This window comes from Pan troglodytes, chromosome 1 (genome assembly GCF_028858775.2).
Source record: "Pan troglodytes isolate AG18354 chromosome 1, NHGRI_mPanTro3-v2.0_pri, whole genome shotgun sequence".
Classification (NCBI taxonomy): Eukaryota; Metazoa; Chordata; class Mammalia; order Primates; family Hominidae; genus Pan; species Pan troglodytes.
In genome coordinates, this window is record NC_072398.2 from 87,917,237 (window position 1) to 87,935,141 (window position 17,905).

Here is a 17,905-nt window from a genome sequence, read left to right on the forward strand (position 1 = left end):
GGAATATCTTAAGCCCAAGATTCCTTATTAGTTAAGATGCTAAACTGTCCATTATTCATTAGATAGTTGCAGCTGGGTTCCCTGCTTAAACTTCCCAGACTGTCAGGAGAGTCAAATGAGGTTGGATGTGGTGGCTCATGCCTGTAATGCCAGCACTTTGGGAGGCCGAGGTGGGCAGATCACTTCAGGCCAGGAGGTTGAGGCCAGCCTGACCAACATGGCTAAACACTGTCTCCACTAAAAATACAAAAATTAGCCCAGCATGGTGGTGAACGCCTTCTAACCCTGGCTACTTGGGCAGCTGGGGCACGAGAATTGCTTGAACCGGGGAGGCGGAGGTTGCAGTGAGCCGAGATCATGCCGCTGCACTCCAGCCTGGGCAACACAGCGAGACTATGTCTCATAAAAAAAAAAAAAAAGGAGAGAGAGAGAGAGTCAAATGAAATATTATGCTACTTATGAGATAGAGTATAGCTAAAAGCTTCTCATTTAATTACACTTTTGTTCTAAAATTTATCAGTCACCTGCATTTTGCTAGCTCAGTTTATCCAATTATTTTAATATTTCTTATTCCATCAAGAATCCTGGTACCCTGGGACAACATTTTGCAATCTTTGCATTAGGCATTTTCACAAGCATTGCACACTTAATGTGGGTTTTTCCAGGACTGTGCCCATTTTCCACAATCCCCAACAAAGTAAGCCACATCCCCCCTTTCTTTCCTCTGCAGTAAAGCATTAAATAAAGTCTAGAATAATGATTCAGATAAAGGGAAATGACATTGTTATATGGGGAACTTTGAATCCCATCTAATTATTACTTTGAAATAAATCGTTCACAATCCTCAGTGCATTGTTAATAATAGCAATAATTTTGCCCAGGCATGTGAGCCCTTTGAGAATAATTTAAAGCCTTTTTCAGTGTTAACCATAAAAAAAAAAGATTATAACCCAATTTATGAATACGCATACAAAAAGTCTAAATAAAATATTTGCAAAAGAGAATTCCACAATGAGTTAATAAAATAATAAATTATGACCATGAAGAATTTACTCTGGGAATGAAAGAATAGTTCAGTATCAGGAAATTTACTAACAGGATGTGTTATATCATCAGGGAAAAAACGTAATTCTATCAAGAGGAGATGTAAAAAAAAAAGCAATTGTTTTTTAGTAGCTATTCCTACAAAACATTCTAAGTAAAATAGTAATAGAAATAACCATAATGGACACTATTTTTCAAAAATCATTTAAAAAGCATATGAAATATGAAATATTGCAGCCATTGTCATTAAAACAAAAAAGACAGTACATACATTATCGCTAATAATATTCAGTATTATATTTGAAGAATTTAGCTAGTGTAATAAACCAAAAACAAGGAACAATCTGTATACATAGATGAGAAACTTATCTTTATTTGCAGATAATATAATTGTGTTTCTAGGAAATCCATAAGATGCAACTAGACATGTATTGAACTAAGAAGTCAATCTGGTAGTGTGATTATAAAATAAATTAATTTCAGTCTATAACTAGAAATCTAGCTAGAAATGAAAATAATAGGGAAGCCCACTGATGACAGTAAAAAGAACAGAAACAAAAATTAACAAGAAAGGTACATAACCTGTATGAAAAAAATTATAAGATTTATTAAGTAACAATATGTGAAAGTTGTCAGAATCAAGATGGAGACACTCGTGTTAAAAAAGAAAAACAGGGCCAAGCGCAGTGGCTCACGCCTGTAATCCCAGCACTTTGGGAGCTGAGGTGGGTGGATCACTTGAGGTCATGAGTTCAAGACCAGCCTGGCCAACATGGTGAAACTCCGTTCTACTAAAAATATAAAACATTAGCCAGACATAGTGGTGCTCACCTGTAATCCCAGCTACTCAGGGGGCTGAAGCAGGGGAATCGCTTGAACCTAGGAGGGGGAGGCTGCAGTAAGCTGAGGTCATGCCACTGCACTCTAGCCTGGGCAACAGAGCGAGACTCCGTCTCAAAAAAAAAAAAAAAAACCCAAAAACAAACAAAAAAACAAAAACAAAACAAAAGAAAACCCTGACAAACAGAGCCAGGGAGGGCTATGAAGAAACAGGTTCTCATGCATAAATACTTGATAACAAAAGCTATGACAAAAGAATGCAAAATGGGGACTCAGGGGAAAGGGTGGGTGGGGGTGGTGAGGGATAAAAAAACTACAAATTAGGTTCAGTGTATACTGCTAAGGTGATGGGTGCACCAAAATCTCACAAATCACCACTAAAGAACTTACTCATGTAACCAAACACCACCTGTACCCCAAAAACCTATGGAAATAATTTTTTTTTTTTTTGAGACTGAGTTTTGGTCTTATTGCCCAGGCTGAAGTGTGATGACGTGATCTCAGCTCACTGCAACCTCTGCCTCCCGGGTTCAAGCAATTCTCCTGCCTTAGCCCCCCGAGTATCTGGCATTACAGGCGCCCACTATGCCTAGCTAATTTTTGTATTTTTAGTAGAGACGGGGTTTCACTATGTTGGCCAGGCTAGTCTCAAACCCCTAGCCTCAGGTAATCCATCTGCCTTGGCCTCCCAAAGTGCTGGGATTACAGGCGTGAGCCACCGCGCCTGGCCATAAATAAATTTTTTTTTAATTCTATGAGAAATAAACATTAAACGTTTTTGAAATATTCCCTTCCCCCTCGTTAAATTATTAAATTAAATGATAAATCTATTTGGATTAGGCTATAATCAAATGGCTTTCTGATCTCCTTGCAAATGAATTTTGCCTACTATATTGCAGCCAAATTTTTTCTTTATCTTTGCATGTTCTCACTTATAAGTGAGAGCTAAGCATCGGGTATATATGGACATAACAATAGGAACAATAGACACTGGGGCCTATTTGAGGGGAAAGAAAGAGGAGGGATGGGCTGAAAAAGTACTCATTGGGTGCTATGCTCACTACCTAGTGACGGCATAATTTGTACCCCAAACCTCAGCATCACACAGTATACCAATGTAACAAACCTGTTCATGTACCCCCTGAATCTAAAATAAAAGTTGAAATTAAACAAACAAAAAAAATGCAAAAACTGCAACCTTGCACAAATGCTGTTCACGACCTTACACAAAAATTACATCTACAAGGACATCTGCCCAACAACTGTCTGTCAAACCTCCAACTGGCATTGTCTTTATTGATTATTGTAGCAAAGGATAATTATTAATATTTCAAAACAATTATGTGAGCCTCCTCATTTTGCCTTTAAAAACCTTTGTCAGCTGGGCACATTGGCTCTCGCCTGTAATGCCAGCACTTTGGGAGGCCAAGGCAGGCGGATTGCTTGAGTCCAGGAGTTCGAGACCAGCCTGGGCAACATGGTGAAACTGCCATCTCTACAAAAAATACAAAAATTAGCCAGTCGTGGCTGGGCGCGGTGGCTTACCCCTGTAATCCCAGCACTTTGGGAGGCCAAGGCGGGCGGATCACAAGGTTAGGAGATTGAGACCATCCTAGCTAACACGGTGAAACCCCGTCTCTACTAAAAAATACAAAAAGAATTAGCCGGGCGTGGTGGCGGGCGCCTGTAGTCCCAGCTACTTGGGAGGCTGAGGCAGGAGACTGGCGTGAACCCGGGAGGTGGAGCTTGCAGTGAGCCAAAATCGCACCACTGTACTCCAGCCTGGGCGACACAGTGAGAGTCCATCTCAAAAAAAAAAAAAAAAAAAGAAAAAAAAAAATTAGCCAGTCATGATGTTGCGTACCTGTAGTCCCAACTACTCCGGAAGCTGAGGCGGGAGGCTCGCTTGAGCCCAGGAGGTGGAGGTTGCAGCGAGCCAAAATCGCATCACTGTACTTCAGCCGGGGTGATAGAGCAAGATCTTGTCTCAAAAAAAAAGCATTTCAGTTCAGTGGTAAATGAATTGATTATTTAATAAAATATATTGGCATTGGCACAGTTGACTTACACGCCTGGAAGAAATCAAAGTAAAAAGTTTTTTCCCTCACATCCTATACAAAAATAAAATAAAAATTTTAAAAAGACAAATATTAGAAGGAAATAAAAATATTTGTTTAATCTCCAAATGGGGAAGGTCTTTAGGCAAGACAGGAAATCCGGAAATCATAAAAGAAAGTGATAAAAAGTTCAATCTCCCGGGGCTGTGGGCCCTGAAGATGTGGCGCTGTGTAGCAGCTGCCGCCTCGTAAGGCCTGGGCGCTGTGGCCTGGGCCCTGTGCCCTCCTAGAGGAGCAGGCAGGTCCCCCAGACTTGAGGTGGGGGCTCTGCCAGCTCCAGCACCACCCTTGCCCCGAGTCTTTTAACCTGAGTGTTAGCATTTTAAAGAGACCCTGCAGGAGTTCTGGCCTCTGACTAACTGCCCCACCCCAGCAGAGACCTGGGCGAGACTGTAACTAGTGATGTTTGTACAACCAAAGACTCTATTTTGTGGTTTAAGGAGAATAAAGTTGACTACATTAAAAAAAAAAAAAAAAGAAATTCAATCTCTCTCTCTTTTTTTTTTTTGAGATGGCGTCTCGCTGTGTCACCCAGGCTGGAGTGCAATGGCACAATCTTGGCTCACTGCAACCTTCACCTCCTGGGTTCAAGTGATTCTCCTGCCTCAGCCTCCCATGTTGCTGGGATTACAGGTGTCCATCACCATGCCCGGCTAATTTTTGTATTTTTAGTACAGATGGGGTTTCGTCATGTTGGGCAGGCTGGTCTCAAACTCGTGACCTCAAGTGATCCTCCCACCTCGGCCTCCCAAAATGCTGGGATTACAGGCATGAGCCACCACGCCCAACCTAGTTCAACCTCTTTAATGGCAAAATACATTATAAACAAAGACAAAAGACAACTGGTGATGATGGATAAAACACAAGACATATGAAATGTCTTTCTACACATTTTTTTTTTTTGGTGGGGGGCGGATGGAGTCTCACTCTGTCGCCAGGCTGGAGTGCCGTGGCGAGATCTCGGCTCACTGCAACCTCCACCTCCCAGGTTCAAGCGATTCTCCTGCCTCAGCCTCCTGAGTAGCTGGGATTACAGGCGCGCGCCACCACGCCTAGCTAATTTTTTTGTATTTTTAGTAGAGACAGGGTTTAACCATGTTGGCCAGGATGGTCTCGATCTCTTGACCTCATGATCCACCAGCCTCGGCCTCCCAAAGTGCTGGGATTACAGGCGTAAGCCACTGCACCCGGCCTCTATACATTTCTTAATATCTCCGAAATTCCTACCTCCAGATACTGCCCCGTTTCTCCGCTTCCCTGTATAGCAAAACTCCTTGAACAAGTCTAGGATACTATATTTAATACCTCCCATTCTCTCTTCAACCCACTTCAATCATGTCTCTATCCTCATCACTCCACTAAAACTGCTTGTTTCAAAGGGCATTAATGATGCTTATTTTGCAGATTCGGTGGTCACTCTTGTCTTCCTCATCCTCTCAGCAGTATTCAACATTACCAGCCACTTCCTCTATCTGTTAACACTTTCTCTCTCTCTCTTTTTTTTTTTTTTTGTTTTTTTTTGAGACAGAGTCTCGCCCTGTCACCCAGGCTGGAGTGCAGTGGCACGATCTCGGCTTACTGCAACCTCTGCCTCCTGGGTTCAAGCGACTCTCCTGCCTCAGCCTCCTTAGTAGCTGGGATTACAGGCGCCCACTACCACACTAGGCTGATTTTTGTATTTTTAGTAGAGACGGGGTTTCGCCATGTTGGCCAGGCTGGTCTCGAACTCCTGACCTCGTGATCCGCCAGCCTCGGCCTCCCAAAGTGCTGGGATTACAGGCGTGAACCACTGCGCCTGGCCAATAAATTAACTTTAAATCAGAGATTGCAACAACTTGGAAAACATCTGTTGTTTGTCCTATATGTTTGTTTATTCAAATAATGCTACAATTGATTGTCATCAGGCAACAATCACTTTGAACTGAATATTGTTTTTCCCCTTTAGATGGGATCTAAATCCTCACTTCTCTCATTTCCTTACCTGCCTGACCACTATGAACATATGAGTTTGCTACCCTGCCTTAAAACGTCTGAGAAATTGTTGGACAAATATTCATGTGTAGAAGTAAGGTTGAAGAAGGAAAGGCATGGGCAGACTACACACACAGAGCTTTTCACAGTTCTTCAAATAGGCCAACAGTGATTGTATTCATCCCTGATTATGTTAATTCTGTCACAGTCCCACCAAATATTCTATGATGTAGACTATATTGTAAAGTTCACTTCCAGTAAATTGTCTAATAATATAAAAAGAAGAGAGGTGAATAAATGGCTAACATAAACACATATCTATTATAATAAGCAAATAGAAAATAGGCCAACTTCCTGCAGTCCAGTCCTCATTTCCATAATTGGGTCAAAAGACATATTCCACTTCTACTTCTCATTCTGTATTTCCCCATTCTCACTCAGAACTTCAGATGGTCAGAGTTCTTCACCTGTACAGGGACCCAAACTTCCATTTCTCGCTCAAGGTCTGAGTTCTCAATTGTCTTGCCCTTTTTTTTTTTTTTTTTTTTTTTTTTTTTTTTCTGTATTTGGTTGCTATATTTGTCCATTAACCTTTACTATTGGGCTGGGAAGTACTAAGTGGCACTCCCAGAGAATCCCCTGGGTTCTGGAAATAGCTTTCCTTGTCCCCACTGTGCAGCAATTCAATTTCCCCTATGTAATCAGGATCAGTCACACCAGCCAGCGGAATACAGTAGCCCTCCTTTATCTGTGGGGGATGCATTCCAAGAACTTTCTGGATGCCTGAAACCAGGGATGGTACTGAACCCTATATATACTATGTTTTTTCCTATACATATATATCTATGATAAAGTTTTTTGTTGTTTTTGTTTTTGTTTTTTTTGAGATGGAGTCTAGCTCTGTTGCCCAGGCTGGAGTGCATTGGCACAATCTTGGCTCACTGCAACCTCTGCCTCCCTGGTTTAAGCGATTCTCCTGTCTCAGTCTCCCAAGTAGCTGGGATTACAGGCGTGCGCCACCACGCCTGGCTAATTTTTTGTATTTTTGGTAGAGACAGGGTTTCACCATGTTGCCCAGGCTGATCTCAAACTCCTTACCTCAGGTGATCCGCCCACCTCGGCCTCCCAAAGTGCTGAGATTACAGGCATGAGCCACCGCATCTGGCCTATGATAAAGTTTAATTTACCAGTTAGGCACAGTAAGAGATTAACATAAATAACTACTAATAATAGAAAACAATTATAACAGTATGCCAACATCACTACTCTTGCATTTTGGGGCCATTATTGAGTAAAATGAGGATTACTTGAACACAAGCACTTGGACAGTTGGTTTGATAACTGAGATAGATACTAAACGACTGAAGGGCAGGTAATGTATACAGCATGGATATGCTGGAAAAAGGATAATGACATCCCTGGCAGCACAAGATTTCATCACGCTACTCAGAACAGTATGCAATTTAAAATTCATGAATTGTTTATTTCTGTGATTTTCCATTTAATATTTCAGACCACAGTTGGCTGTGGGAAACTGAAACTTTGAGAAGTGAAGCCATAAATAAGTGGATAGGGGAAACTATTATAATCCTTTTGTTTGGCTTTTTTGTTCAGTGTCATATAAAGCCCCAAATGGCTAGGTGGCATTCTTGTCTTCCAAGTCAATGAAACCATTGCTGTGTTCACTGGTGGACAAAATCTTCCTTTGGAGCCAAAGTCCTCCAAACCAGCAGAGCTCAAAGTTGCTGGGAAACAAAAGTTCAACGAGTGGGTTATTAGTGTAACAGTGGAAGAGCCATTCCCACATCTACTTGCTGACTCCTGAACCCATATATTCTGGCTGTGGGGGAAACACCACCATATAATGGCCTCTCATTCAAAACACATACTGCACCTTGTAAGATAGATCCCCATTGTTTCAGGGTATTGTCTGCCAAGTGTTGCTGTGAGTCTTTAGTAAATCAGTCCATGTTTCAAACAGGCATCTGCTTCCAGGTGATGAGAAATGTGGTAATATCACTTAATTCCATGAACATTGAGCTCATTACTGTACTTCCTTTGCTGTGAAATAAGTTCCTTGATTAGACACAATGCTATGGGGAATGCCATGACTATGGATAAGGCATTTTGTAAGCCCACAAATGGTGGTCCTGGTAAACGCATTGTGTATAAGGAAAGCAAATCCATATTCAGAATGTATCTTTTGGCAGGGCGTGGTGGTTCATGCCTGTAATCTCAGCTACTTGGGAGGCTGAGGTGGGAGGATTGCTTCAGCCCAGGAGACAGAGGTTGCAGTGAGCTGTAATTGTGTGATTGTGCCACTGCACTCCAACCTGAGTGACAGAGCAAGACCCTGTCTCAAAAACAAAATGAAACAAAAAACCCTCTGCCCCCTCCATGATGGAGGAAGGCCAGTGTAATTAACCTGCCATTAAGCATCAAGTGGGAAGGTGGTCCCCTCAGAGAATAGCGTGTATCAGGGACTCAATGTTGGTTTCTGCTCTTGACATATTAGGCACTCAGTGGTAGCCTTAATTAGATCAGCCTTGGTAAGGGAAACTCTATGTTGTTGAGCTCATGCATAGGCTCCATGCCTGCCAAAATGGCCACTTTGTCCAAGGGCTAACTGAGCAGCACTGGGGGTGCCAGGAAAAGAGGCTTTTGGTGGACAGTCACCTGGAACATTAATTTTTTCACAGTCTGTATCCATTCTGTGTTCCATTCATGTATCTCTTCTTCATCTATAATATAACCAATATAGATATAGATATATGTTTATTATAAGAAATTAGCTCACATGATTTTGGAGGCTGGGAATTCTCAAGATCTGCAGAGAAGTTCCAAAACCTGCAGTCTGCAGGCCTGACTACCAGCAAGCTAATGGCATAAGTTCCAATTCAAGTCCAAAGGCAGGAGAATACCAATGTCTCAGTTTGAATACCATCAGGCAGAGAGAATGAATTTTCTCTCATTCAGCCTTTTGTTCTATTTACACCTTCAATAGATTGGATGAGGCTCACCTATAATGGGGAGGATAATCTGCTTCAGACTACTGATTCTAATGTTAGTCTCATCCAGAAACACCCTCACAGACACACCCAGAATAATGTTGAACCAAGTATCTGGGCACCTTGTGGCCCAGTCAAGTTGACACTTAAAATTAACCATCACATATAACCATTTCCATTTAATGATAAATTGCTGCTTTGTGGCTGGGCACAGTGTCTTATGCCTGTAATCCCAGCCCTTTGGGAGGCAAAGGCATGTGGATGGCTTGAGCCCAGGAGTTTGAGACTAGCTTGGGCAACATGGCAAAACCTCATCTCTACAAAAAATACAAAAATTAGCCAGGTGTGGTGTTGCACACCTGTAGTCCCAGCTACTTGTGAGGCTGCGGTTGGAGGATCAGTTGAGCCCGGGAGGCAGAGGTTGCAGTGAGCTGAGATCTCACCACTGCACTCTAGCCTAGGCAACAGAGTGAGACCCTGTTTCAGAAAAAAAAAAATGCTGCAGCTGGGCACAGTGGCTCACACTTGTAATCCCAGCACTTTAGGAGGCCAAGGCAGGTGGATCACCTGAGGTCAGGAGGTCGAGACCAGCCTGGCCAACATGGAGAAACCCCATCTCGGCTCACTGCAACCTCCACCTCCCAGATTCAAGAGATTCTTAGCCGTCTGAGTAGCTGGGACTACAGTTGTGCACCACCATGCCTGGCTAATTTTCTTGTATTTTTAGTGGAGACAGGGTTTCACCATATAGGTCAGACTGGTCTCCTGGCCTCAGGTGATCTGCCAGCCTTGGCCTCCCAAAGTGCTAGGATTGGACACATGAGCCACCATGCCCAGCCCAATTTCTTCCTTTTTAAAATTATTTTTTATTTTTAATTTTTTGTATAGACAGGGTCTCACTATGTTGTCCAGGCTGGTTTCAAACTCACGGACTTGTGCAATCTTCCAGCCACGGCCTCCCAAAGTGTTGAGATTACAGGCATAAACCACCACACCCAGCTACGCAACTTATTTCTGAATGCAGGAGACCATCAGAGGAGTATTAGGGGTTTAAAATAAAATATGAGTTATGAAGTCAGAAAGGCCTAAAGTTTTAAGGAAATTATTTAGTCTCTCTCTATGAATCCTTCTTAATCTATAAAATAGGAGTAATAATATATAACTGTTAGAGAATCAAGGGAAATGTTGAATGTCAAATTATGGTGTTAGAGAAAAAAATTTATTTACCATAAATAGACCTGATTCAGAATCATCTTCGGTAATACCTTCTTTCCTTCAAAAGTGCTTTGGAGTCATGTAGGATTTTTTTTTTTTTCTTTTGGGACGGAGTCTCGCTCTGTCACCCAGGCTGGAGTGCAGTGGCGCGATCTCGGCTCACTGCAAGCTCCGCCTTCCGGGCTCACACCATTCTCCTGCCTCAGCCTCTCCGAGTAGCTGGGACTACAGGCGCCCGCCACCACTCCCGGCTAATTTTAAGTCAGATTGATTGACTGATTGATTGACTGATTGATTGATTGATTGATTGATTTGAGGCATGGTTTTACTCTGTTGCCCAGGCTGGAGTGCAGTGGCACGATCTTGGCTCACTGCAACCTTGGTCTCCTGGGCTCTAGCGATCCTTCTGCCGCAGCCTCACGAGTAGCTGGGACTACAGGCAAGCGCCACCATGCCCGGCTAATTTTTGTTAGGCGGATCACTTGAGCCCAGGAGTTCAAGACCAGCCTGGGCAATGTGGCGATACCCCCTTCTCTACAAAACATACAAAAACTAGCTGGGTGTGGTGGCACATGCCTGTAGTCCCAGCTACTTGTGAGGCTGAGGCGGGAGGATCAACTGAGCCCAGGAAATGGAGGCTGTAGTGAGCCGAGATGCTGCCACTGCACTCCAGCCTGGGAGGCAGAGCAAGACAGTCTCAAAAACAAACAAACAAAAAACTGCTGTGAATGCAACAGTAATACATGCAAACTGATAGGTAGGTATTAGAGACTCAAATACCACAGATAGCATTGTCTTATGACATGGATTCCTGAAATGGCAAACAACTCTTGGTAAATTTCTGAACAAAAATTATGATGTCCCTTCAATCTACACATTACTTGTATTTCTTGGAAATTCAGGGTCTAAAACAATGACAAAAATACTTTGCATTTATATGTAAAATGGAGTTGTGTTCCAGGCTCCTTCTGATTATAACAGGCTTTATTTACCTAAATTAATATCCAATGGGACTTTTTTTTTTTTTTTAGATGGAGTCTCATTCTGTCACCCAGGCTGGAGTGCAGTGATGCGATCTCAGCTCACTACAACCTCCGCCTCCCTGGTTCAAGCGATTCTCCTGCCTCAGCCTCCCGAGTAGCTGGGACTACAGGTGCACGCAAGCATGGACAACTAATTTTTGGATTTTTATTTTATTTTTTTTAAAGACAAAGTCTTGCTCTGTCACCCAGGCTGGAGTGCAGTGGCACGATCTCAGCTCACTGCAGCCTCCGCCTCCCAGGTTCAAGCAATTCTCCTGCCTCAGCCTCCCGAGTAGCTGGAATTACATGCTCCCACCACCATGCCCAGCTAATTTTTGTATTTTTAGTAGAAACGGGGTTTCACTATGCTGGCCAGGCTGGTCTCGACCTCCTGACCTCAGGTGATCCGCCCGCCTTGGCCTACCAAAGTGCTGGAATTACAGGCGTGAGCCATGGCGCCTGGCCTCCAATGGGGCTTTTAAAAGTCATGTGAGATGTGGGACAATTCTTTTTTGTGCAGCACTGTCCTGGTCATTGCAGTATTGTCTAGGATCCTTGGCTCCTAAATACCAGGAACCTTCACCACCACCATCACCACCCCACCCCCCACCCCAACACACACACACACACACACACACACACACACACACACAGAAAACTAAAAAAATCCCCCCACAGATACCCAAAACATCCCCTAGAGGGCAGTGCACCCCGTTGTTGAGAACTGATTTAGAAGAATAAATGAGGCCTAGGGCCTTCCCATGAGTTAAGAGGAGAGTTTAGCTTAGCTTCAGGATATCCACACCTACTCACTCGTTCTTCCCTGGAAGGATGAGGGACCAGAGAAGGTACAGATTTTACCTGTCTAGGTTATGAGGGACCAAGTGGATATGCCTGAGCTCAGCTAAGGGAAGCTCTGCCCTATAAGCTAGGCTGGACAACATTCTTGACAACCAATCTATTGCCCTTCACTTATCTAGCCCCTTATCAGGGTAATACAAAGGGCTCAGATTCTGGAGCCAGACTGCCTGAGTTCTGGTCCTAGCTCAAACACTTAATTGTTTTGGGCAGGTTATTTAATATTTATGTGCCTCAGTTTCTTCATTTATAAAATGGGGATAATAATAGTATCTATGTCATAAAGCAGCAAGAATTAAATGAGTTAATATATGTAAACATGCTTAGAATGGGATCTGACACACAACTACTTACAAATCTTAGATATTACTATTATCATCACCATTCATATTCTGTAGGTAGCATAAGGCTGAGGAATCACCCCAACTTGGGGGTGAGCATCCCTGAAGATCCTAAGTCTCATGTAACCTGAGCCAACAAAGAGTTATGTGCAGGTAAGGATACTCTCAAGTGATCTAGTAGGGGTGGCTCCCTTTGCTTCATGTGGATTGGTGAGTAAGGAAAGCCTATGATGATGATGACCATGATGATGATGATGATGATGATGATGATGATGATGATGATTGAAGCATGATGCTGAGAGGAAGGGTTCACCCTAACCCGATGACTGCAGGAGAGAAAGAGCCAACAAAGGAATGAGGAAGCTCTTCCTGCACCCTAGTGAACAGGCTGACTTTCTAATTATCTGTGGACTATGTATCTCTGCCTTTGTAGATCTGGAGTCAAAGCTGCCACCTAAACAACCAGAAAGAAAGGCACCATCTTACACAAAAAGCAAACCTCAGACCAGGCGCGGTGGCTCATGCCTGTAATCCCAGCACTTTGGAAGGCCGAGGTGGGCGGATCATGAGGTCAGGAGATTGAGACCATCCTGGCTAACACGGTGAAACCCCGTCTCAACAAAAATGCAAAATATTAGCCAGGCCTGGTGGCGGGTGCCTGTAGTCCCAGCTGCTTGGGAGGCTGAGGCAGGAGAATCGCTTGAACCTGGGAGGCGGAGCTTGCAGTGAGCTGAGATCACACCACTGCACTCCAGCCTGGGCGACAGAGCCAGACTCTGTCTCAAAAAAAAAAAAAAAAGCAAACCTCCTGACCCCCACCCTCAGTTTTCAGAGGCACAGACAGCAGAGGAGCTACATTTGCAGAGAAGATGATGAAGGAAGACAGCAGCTCACTGGAGAGTGATTCCTGTGAGGGCAAGTTTTCAGGGACCGAGCACAGCAGGGAAAAGGAAACTGCCAGAAGCCACTCCCACTGCAAACAGTTCCAAAAATAAGGGAAACTCAGCAAGGGAAAGAGAGTGGAGAGAATGGCAAAGAGGTGGGCACAGAGGGCAGCTCCCAAAAAGGACATTAGGGCAGGGATTAGTTGCAAGAGGAGGAGATGGAAGAGATGAAAGTGGAAAGAGCTGACTCTAGATTGGGGCAAGATCAAGGGGACATCAAGGGTCCTACCCAGCAGCAACACTAAGTCTCTGAAATTAGAATTGCAGGATCATCCAGGGAGCAGAATCCTTCTACCTTTAGCTGCCTGAAACTTCACCAAGATGTACATATTTGGACTTCAGGAACATAATTACAACTATATCCCCTGCTTGGATTGCCAGACCTCTCCCACGTATAGATGGGACTATTATCCCAGCTCTGCCACCCCTACGCAGTTGAAAAAAATACCAAAACAGATATCAGCGATATGGATGTGATATTGTGATATAATAAGAAATATATATTTGGTTTTCCTCCTTCAGTTTTGGCACAGTGGGTTCCAGCACACAGCTCCTAAAACCCTTAGAATTTCCTAAGTGAGCCAGGTGCAGTGGTACGTGCCTGTAGTGCCAGTTTCTCAGGAGGCTGAGGTGGGAGGATTGCACCTGTGAATAGCCACTGTACTGAAGACTGGGTAACATAGTGAGACCTTATCTCTAGAAACAAATTTTTTAGTTAAAAAAAATTAAAGAATGTCCTGAGTGTTAGGAGGGGAGCATCTTTATTATTTGTAATAAGCCCCTTTCTTCTTTTTTTTTTTTTTTTTTGAGATGGAGTTTCACTCTTGTTGCCCAGGCTGGAGTCCAATGGTGCTATCTCAGCTCACCGCAACCTCCGCCTCCCAGGTTCAAGCAATTCTCCTGCCCCAGCCTCCCGAGTAGCTGGGATTACAGGTATGCGCCACCATGCCTGGCTAATTTTGTATTTTTAGTAGAGATGGGGTTTCTCCGTGTTGGTCAGGCTGGTCTCGAACTCCCGACCTCAGGTGATCAGCCTGCCTTGGCCTCCCAAAATGCTGGGATTACAGGCGTGAGCCACCGCACCCGGCTTAATAAGCCCCTTTCAACCTTACCTGTGTTTATGTTAATGAGCCAACTCTCTGAGGATGAAAGCCTGGTTGCCAGAGAAACCAACCTTGTGATTAGAGGTTTGGAAATTTCAGCGCCCCCCCCCCACCCCCAGCCCCCACCAGGCCTTCAGGAAAGGCAGAGAGGACTGACTCAATCAACAATGGTCAATGATTCAGTCAACCATGCCTACATAATAACGCCTCCATAAGAACCCTAAACAATGGGGCTTGAGATTCGGAGAGCTTTCAGGTTGGTGAACACATGGAGGTGCTGAGAGGTTGGCACACCAGAGAGGGCATGGATGCCCCATGCACCTCTTATCCCCATACTTTGCTTTATGCATCTCTTGCATTTGTTTGTTCCTGAGTTGTATCCTTTCTAATAAAGCAGTAACAGTAAGTAAAGCAGTTTTCTGAGTTCTATGAACCATTCTAGAAAATTACTGAACTTGAGGCATGGTCATGGGAACCCCTGATGTACAACCAGTTTGCCAGAAGTACAGGTCACAATCTGAGACTTGCAACTAGTGTGAAGTCTGGGTAGTGTCATAATTGGATTGCAGGACACCCAGTTGCTGTCCACAGTTGGAGAATTGCCTAATGGGAGGAGAAAACTCAAACATTTGGTGTCGGAAGTGCTGAATATAAGAAAAATGAATTTCTTCTTTTTAACTTTCTTCCTTGACTGTTTCTTATGCTTTTATTTTCTGCTAAGCCATTTATAAAGGCATTCACCCATTCCCCAAATACTCAGTTTTTGCTCCACAAAAGAAAGCACTCAAGAATAATTCCTCAGTGATTAGTATTTGAGGATTAGTTCTTCAGTAGTAGGTACTAGAGGGACAGGGAAGTGAAGCAAGGTTCTAGAGCCCCAAGATCCCAGCCTCAGCCCAGGGCCCCAAGGAGGAATTATAGGCATGCTAGAGAAAAGAGGCTCAGTTTGAGTGCCCATGATAGGAATAAGTAGCGTGGCAGAGAGAAAACAGTGTTCAGAACCTTCATTGAGAACTACCATTTGTTCAGCAAAAGATGCCCAAGTCTCTCTTTCTGGTCAGAACTCTTTCCCAAAGCAATGACTATGTTTTTGCTACCATGCCCTTTATTAAAAATATGAGTATGAGCATGAGAACAAGCATAACATTTTTAAAGCAAGAGATGGTAAAGGGAAAAATCATTTCAGCACTGTGCTCCAGATCAGTGTGGCAAAAAACAAATAAACAGATACCCCCAAGCAGCAGAGTCTCCAAGAGAGGAGCTGGTGGCAAAGGACTCCAGCATTGCCTTAGCACCAGCCACAAAAGTTCACTTCACCAAAAAGAGGAAGCCCCTGCCTTACCTTAGTACCCACAGGGGCAGACCAGGTACAGCACCCATCAATTCTCATCTTATGTCCATGGAACAAGGGAAGGGGGAATACTCCAGCTTTATCAGACACACTGGACACACAGCAGGTGTGGCAATGAGGTTATCCTTTTATTTGCCTATGAGGCTGGGACCGAAGTTCACCACCATTACCATACTGTACTCAGAACAGATTCCAAAAGTAACAGTAAAATTTCCTCCTTTTCCCTGGCATCAGAAGAAGGGGGGGATTCCTTTAACATAGGACCTTCCCATGAATTACTGGTCAATTCTCCTCATATCCTATGGCAACGGGCTTGCTACGCATGAGTAAACTTTGAGCTATAGGTTACCTTCTAGGGATATTGTTCCTTGTTTCCCATTCATAGCTGCCACATGGTTTACACACACATACACGCTTTTTTTTCAGAGACAGGGTCTCCCTCTGTCACCCAGGCTGGAGTGCAGTGGTGTGATCATAGCTCATGGCAGCCTTGAACTCCTGGGCTCAAACGATCCTCCTGCCTCAGCCTCCCAAGTAGCTGGCATTATAGGCATGCACCATCGTGCCCAGCTGACTTTTTTTTTTTGAGACGGAGTTTCACTCTGGTTGCCAAGGCTGGAGTGCAATGGCGTGATCTCAGCTCCACAACCTCCGCCTCCTGGGTTCAAGTGATTCTTCTGCTCAGCCTCCCAAGTAGCTGGGATTACAAAGATGTGCCGCCACGCCAGGCTAATTTTGTATTTTTAGTAGAGATGAGGTTTCTCTATGTTGGTCAGGCTGTTCTTGAACTCCCAACCTCAGGTGATCCACCCACCTTGGCCTCCCAAAGGGCTGGGATTACAGGCATGAGCCACCACACTTGGCCTCCAGCTGACATATACATACATATATATATACATATATATATATTTTTTGAAACAGAGTTTCACTCTTGTCACCCAGGCTGGAGTGCAGTGTAGTGGTGCCATCTCTGCTCACTGCAACCTCTGCCTCCTGGGTTCAAGCGATTCTCCTGCCTCAGCCTCCCAAGTAGCTGGGATTACAGGCATTTGCCATCATGCCCAGCTAATTTTATATTTTTTAAGTAGAGACAGGGTTTTACCATGTTGGCCAGGCTGGTCTTGAACTCCTGACCTCAGGTCATCCACACACCTTGGCCTCCCAAAGTGCTGGGATTACAGGCATGGGCCACTGGGCCCGGCCTGACTTCTGTATTCTTAAATCAAGAAGGGAAGGGTAAATATGAAGAAGTAAGGGGACTTAGAAATAGGAAGTAGAATGGTGGTTGCCAGAGGCTGGGAAGAGGGGAGATGGGGATTACTGTCTAAAGGATATAGGTGTAGAGTTTCAGTTTTACGAGATGGAAAGAGTTACAGAGATGGATAGCGATGATAGTTACACAGTATTATTGAATGTATTTGATGCTATTAAACTGTACACTTAAAAATGGTTAGGATGAAAAATTTTGTTATGTATATTTTACCACAACAAAAACAATTGAAAAGGAAAAAAGGCCGGGCGCTGTGGCTCACACCTGTAACCCCAGCACTTTGGGAGGCCGAGGCAGGCAGATCGCCTGAGGTTGGGAGTTTGAGACCAGCCTGACCAACATGGAGAAACCCCGTCTCTACTAAAAATAGAAAACTAGCCAGGCGTGGTGGCACATGCCTGTAGTCCCAGCTACTTGGGAAGGTGAGGCAGGAGAATCGCTTGAACCTGGGAGGCGGAGGTTGCGGTGAGCCCAGACTGCACCATTGCACTCCAGCCTGGGCAACAAGAGCGAAACTCCATCTCAAAAAAAAAAAAAAAAAGATCATTCTTTGCTCCATCTTTAAACATTTGGCTTCTGGTTTTAGCATATAGAGGTAATTTCTCAGCAATTTAAGCTACTTGAAAGCCATAATTTTATGTAATTAGTGGATTAAAATTTTAATGTAACAGTGGTGCTCTCTAGTGACCAGTCTTTTCCTTTCCTTGCATCTGATAAACAAGAGGGAGGGGAGGGGAGAATGTGGGAGGAAGACAAAGCAAGAAGGAAATCTAGGATAGGTCATTTGGGAATCCGGAGCAAGGAAGACCAGGTTTGTTTTC

At 44.0% G+C, this 17,905-nt stretch overlaps 1 protein-coding gene across 2 annotated transcripts in view; it reads left to right on the forward strand.

The window, feature by feature from the left end:
- Nucleotides 1–17,905, forward strand: part of MPZ (myelin protein zero) — a 30,167-nt gene that overhangs the window by 6,279 nt on the left and 5,983 nt on the right. The window contains exon 6 of one of the 2 annotated variants that reach the window (XM_063811762.1): nt 12,850–13,220. The exons of the other annotated variant lie outside the window; for it this stretch is intronic. Within the exon in view, the coding sequence (XP_063667832.1) occupies nt 12,850–12,999 (150 nt within the window). The 3' untranslated portion in view covers nt 13,000–13,220. Of the gene's footprint in view, nt 1–12,849; nt 13,221–17,905 lie in introns of those variants that run through there. 2 annotated transcript variants of the gene reach the window in all.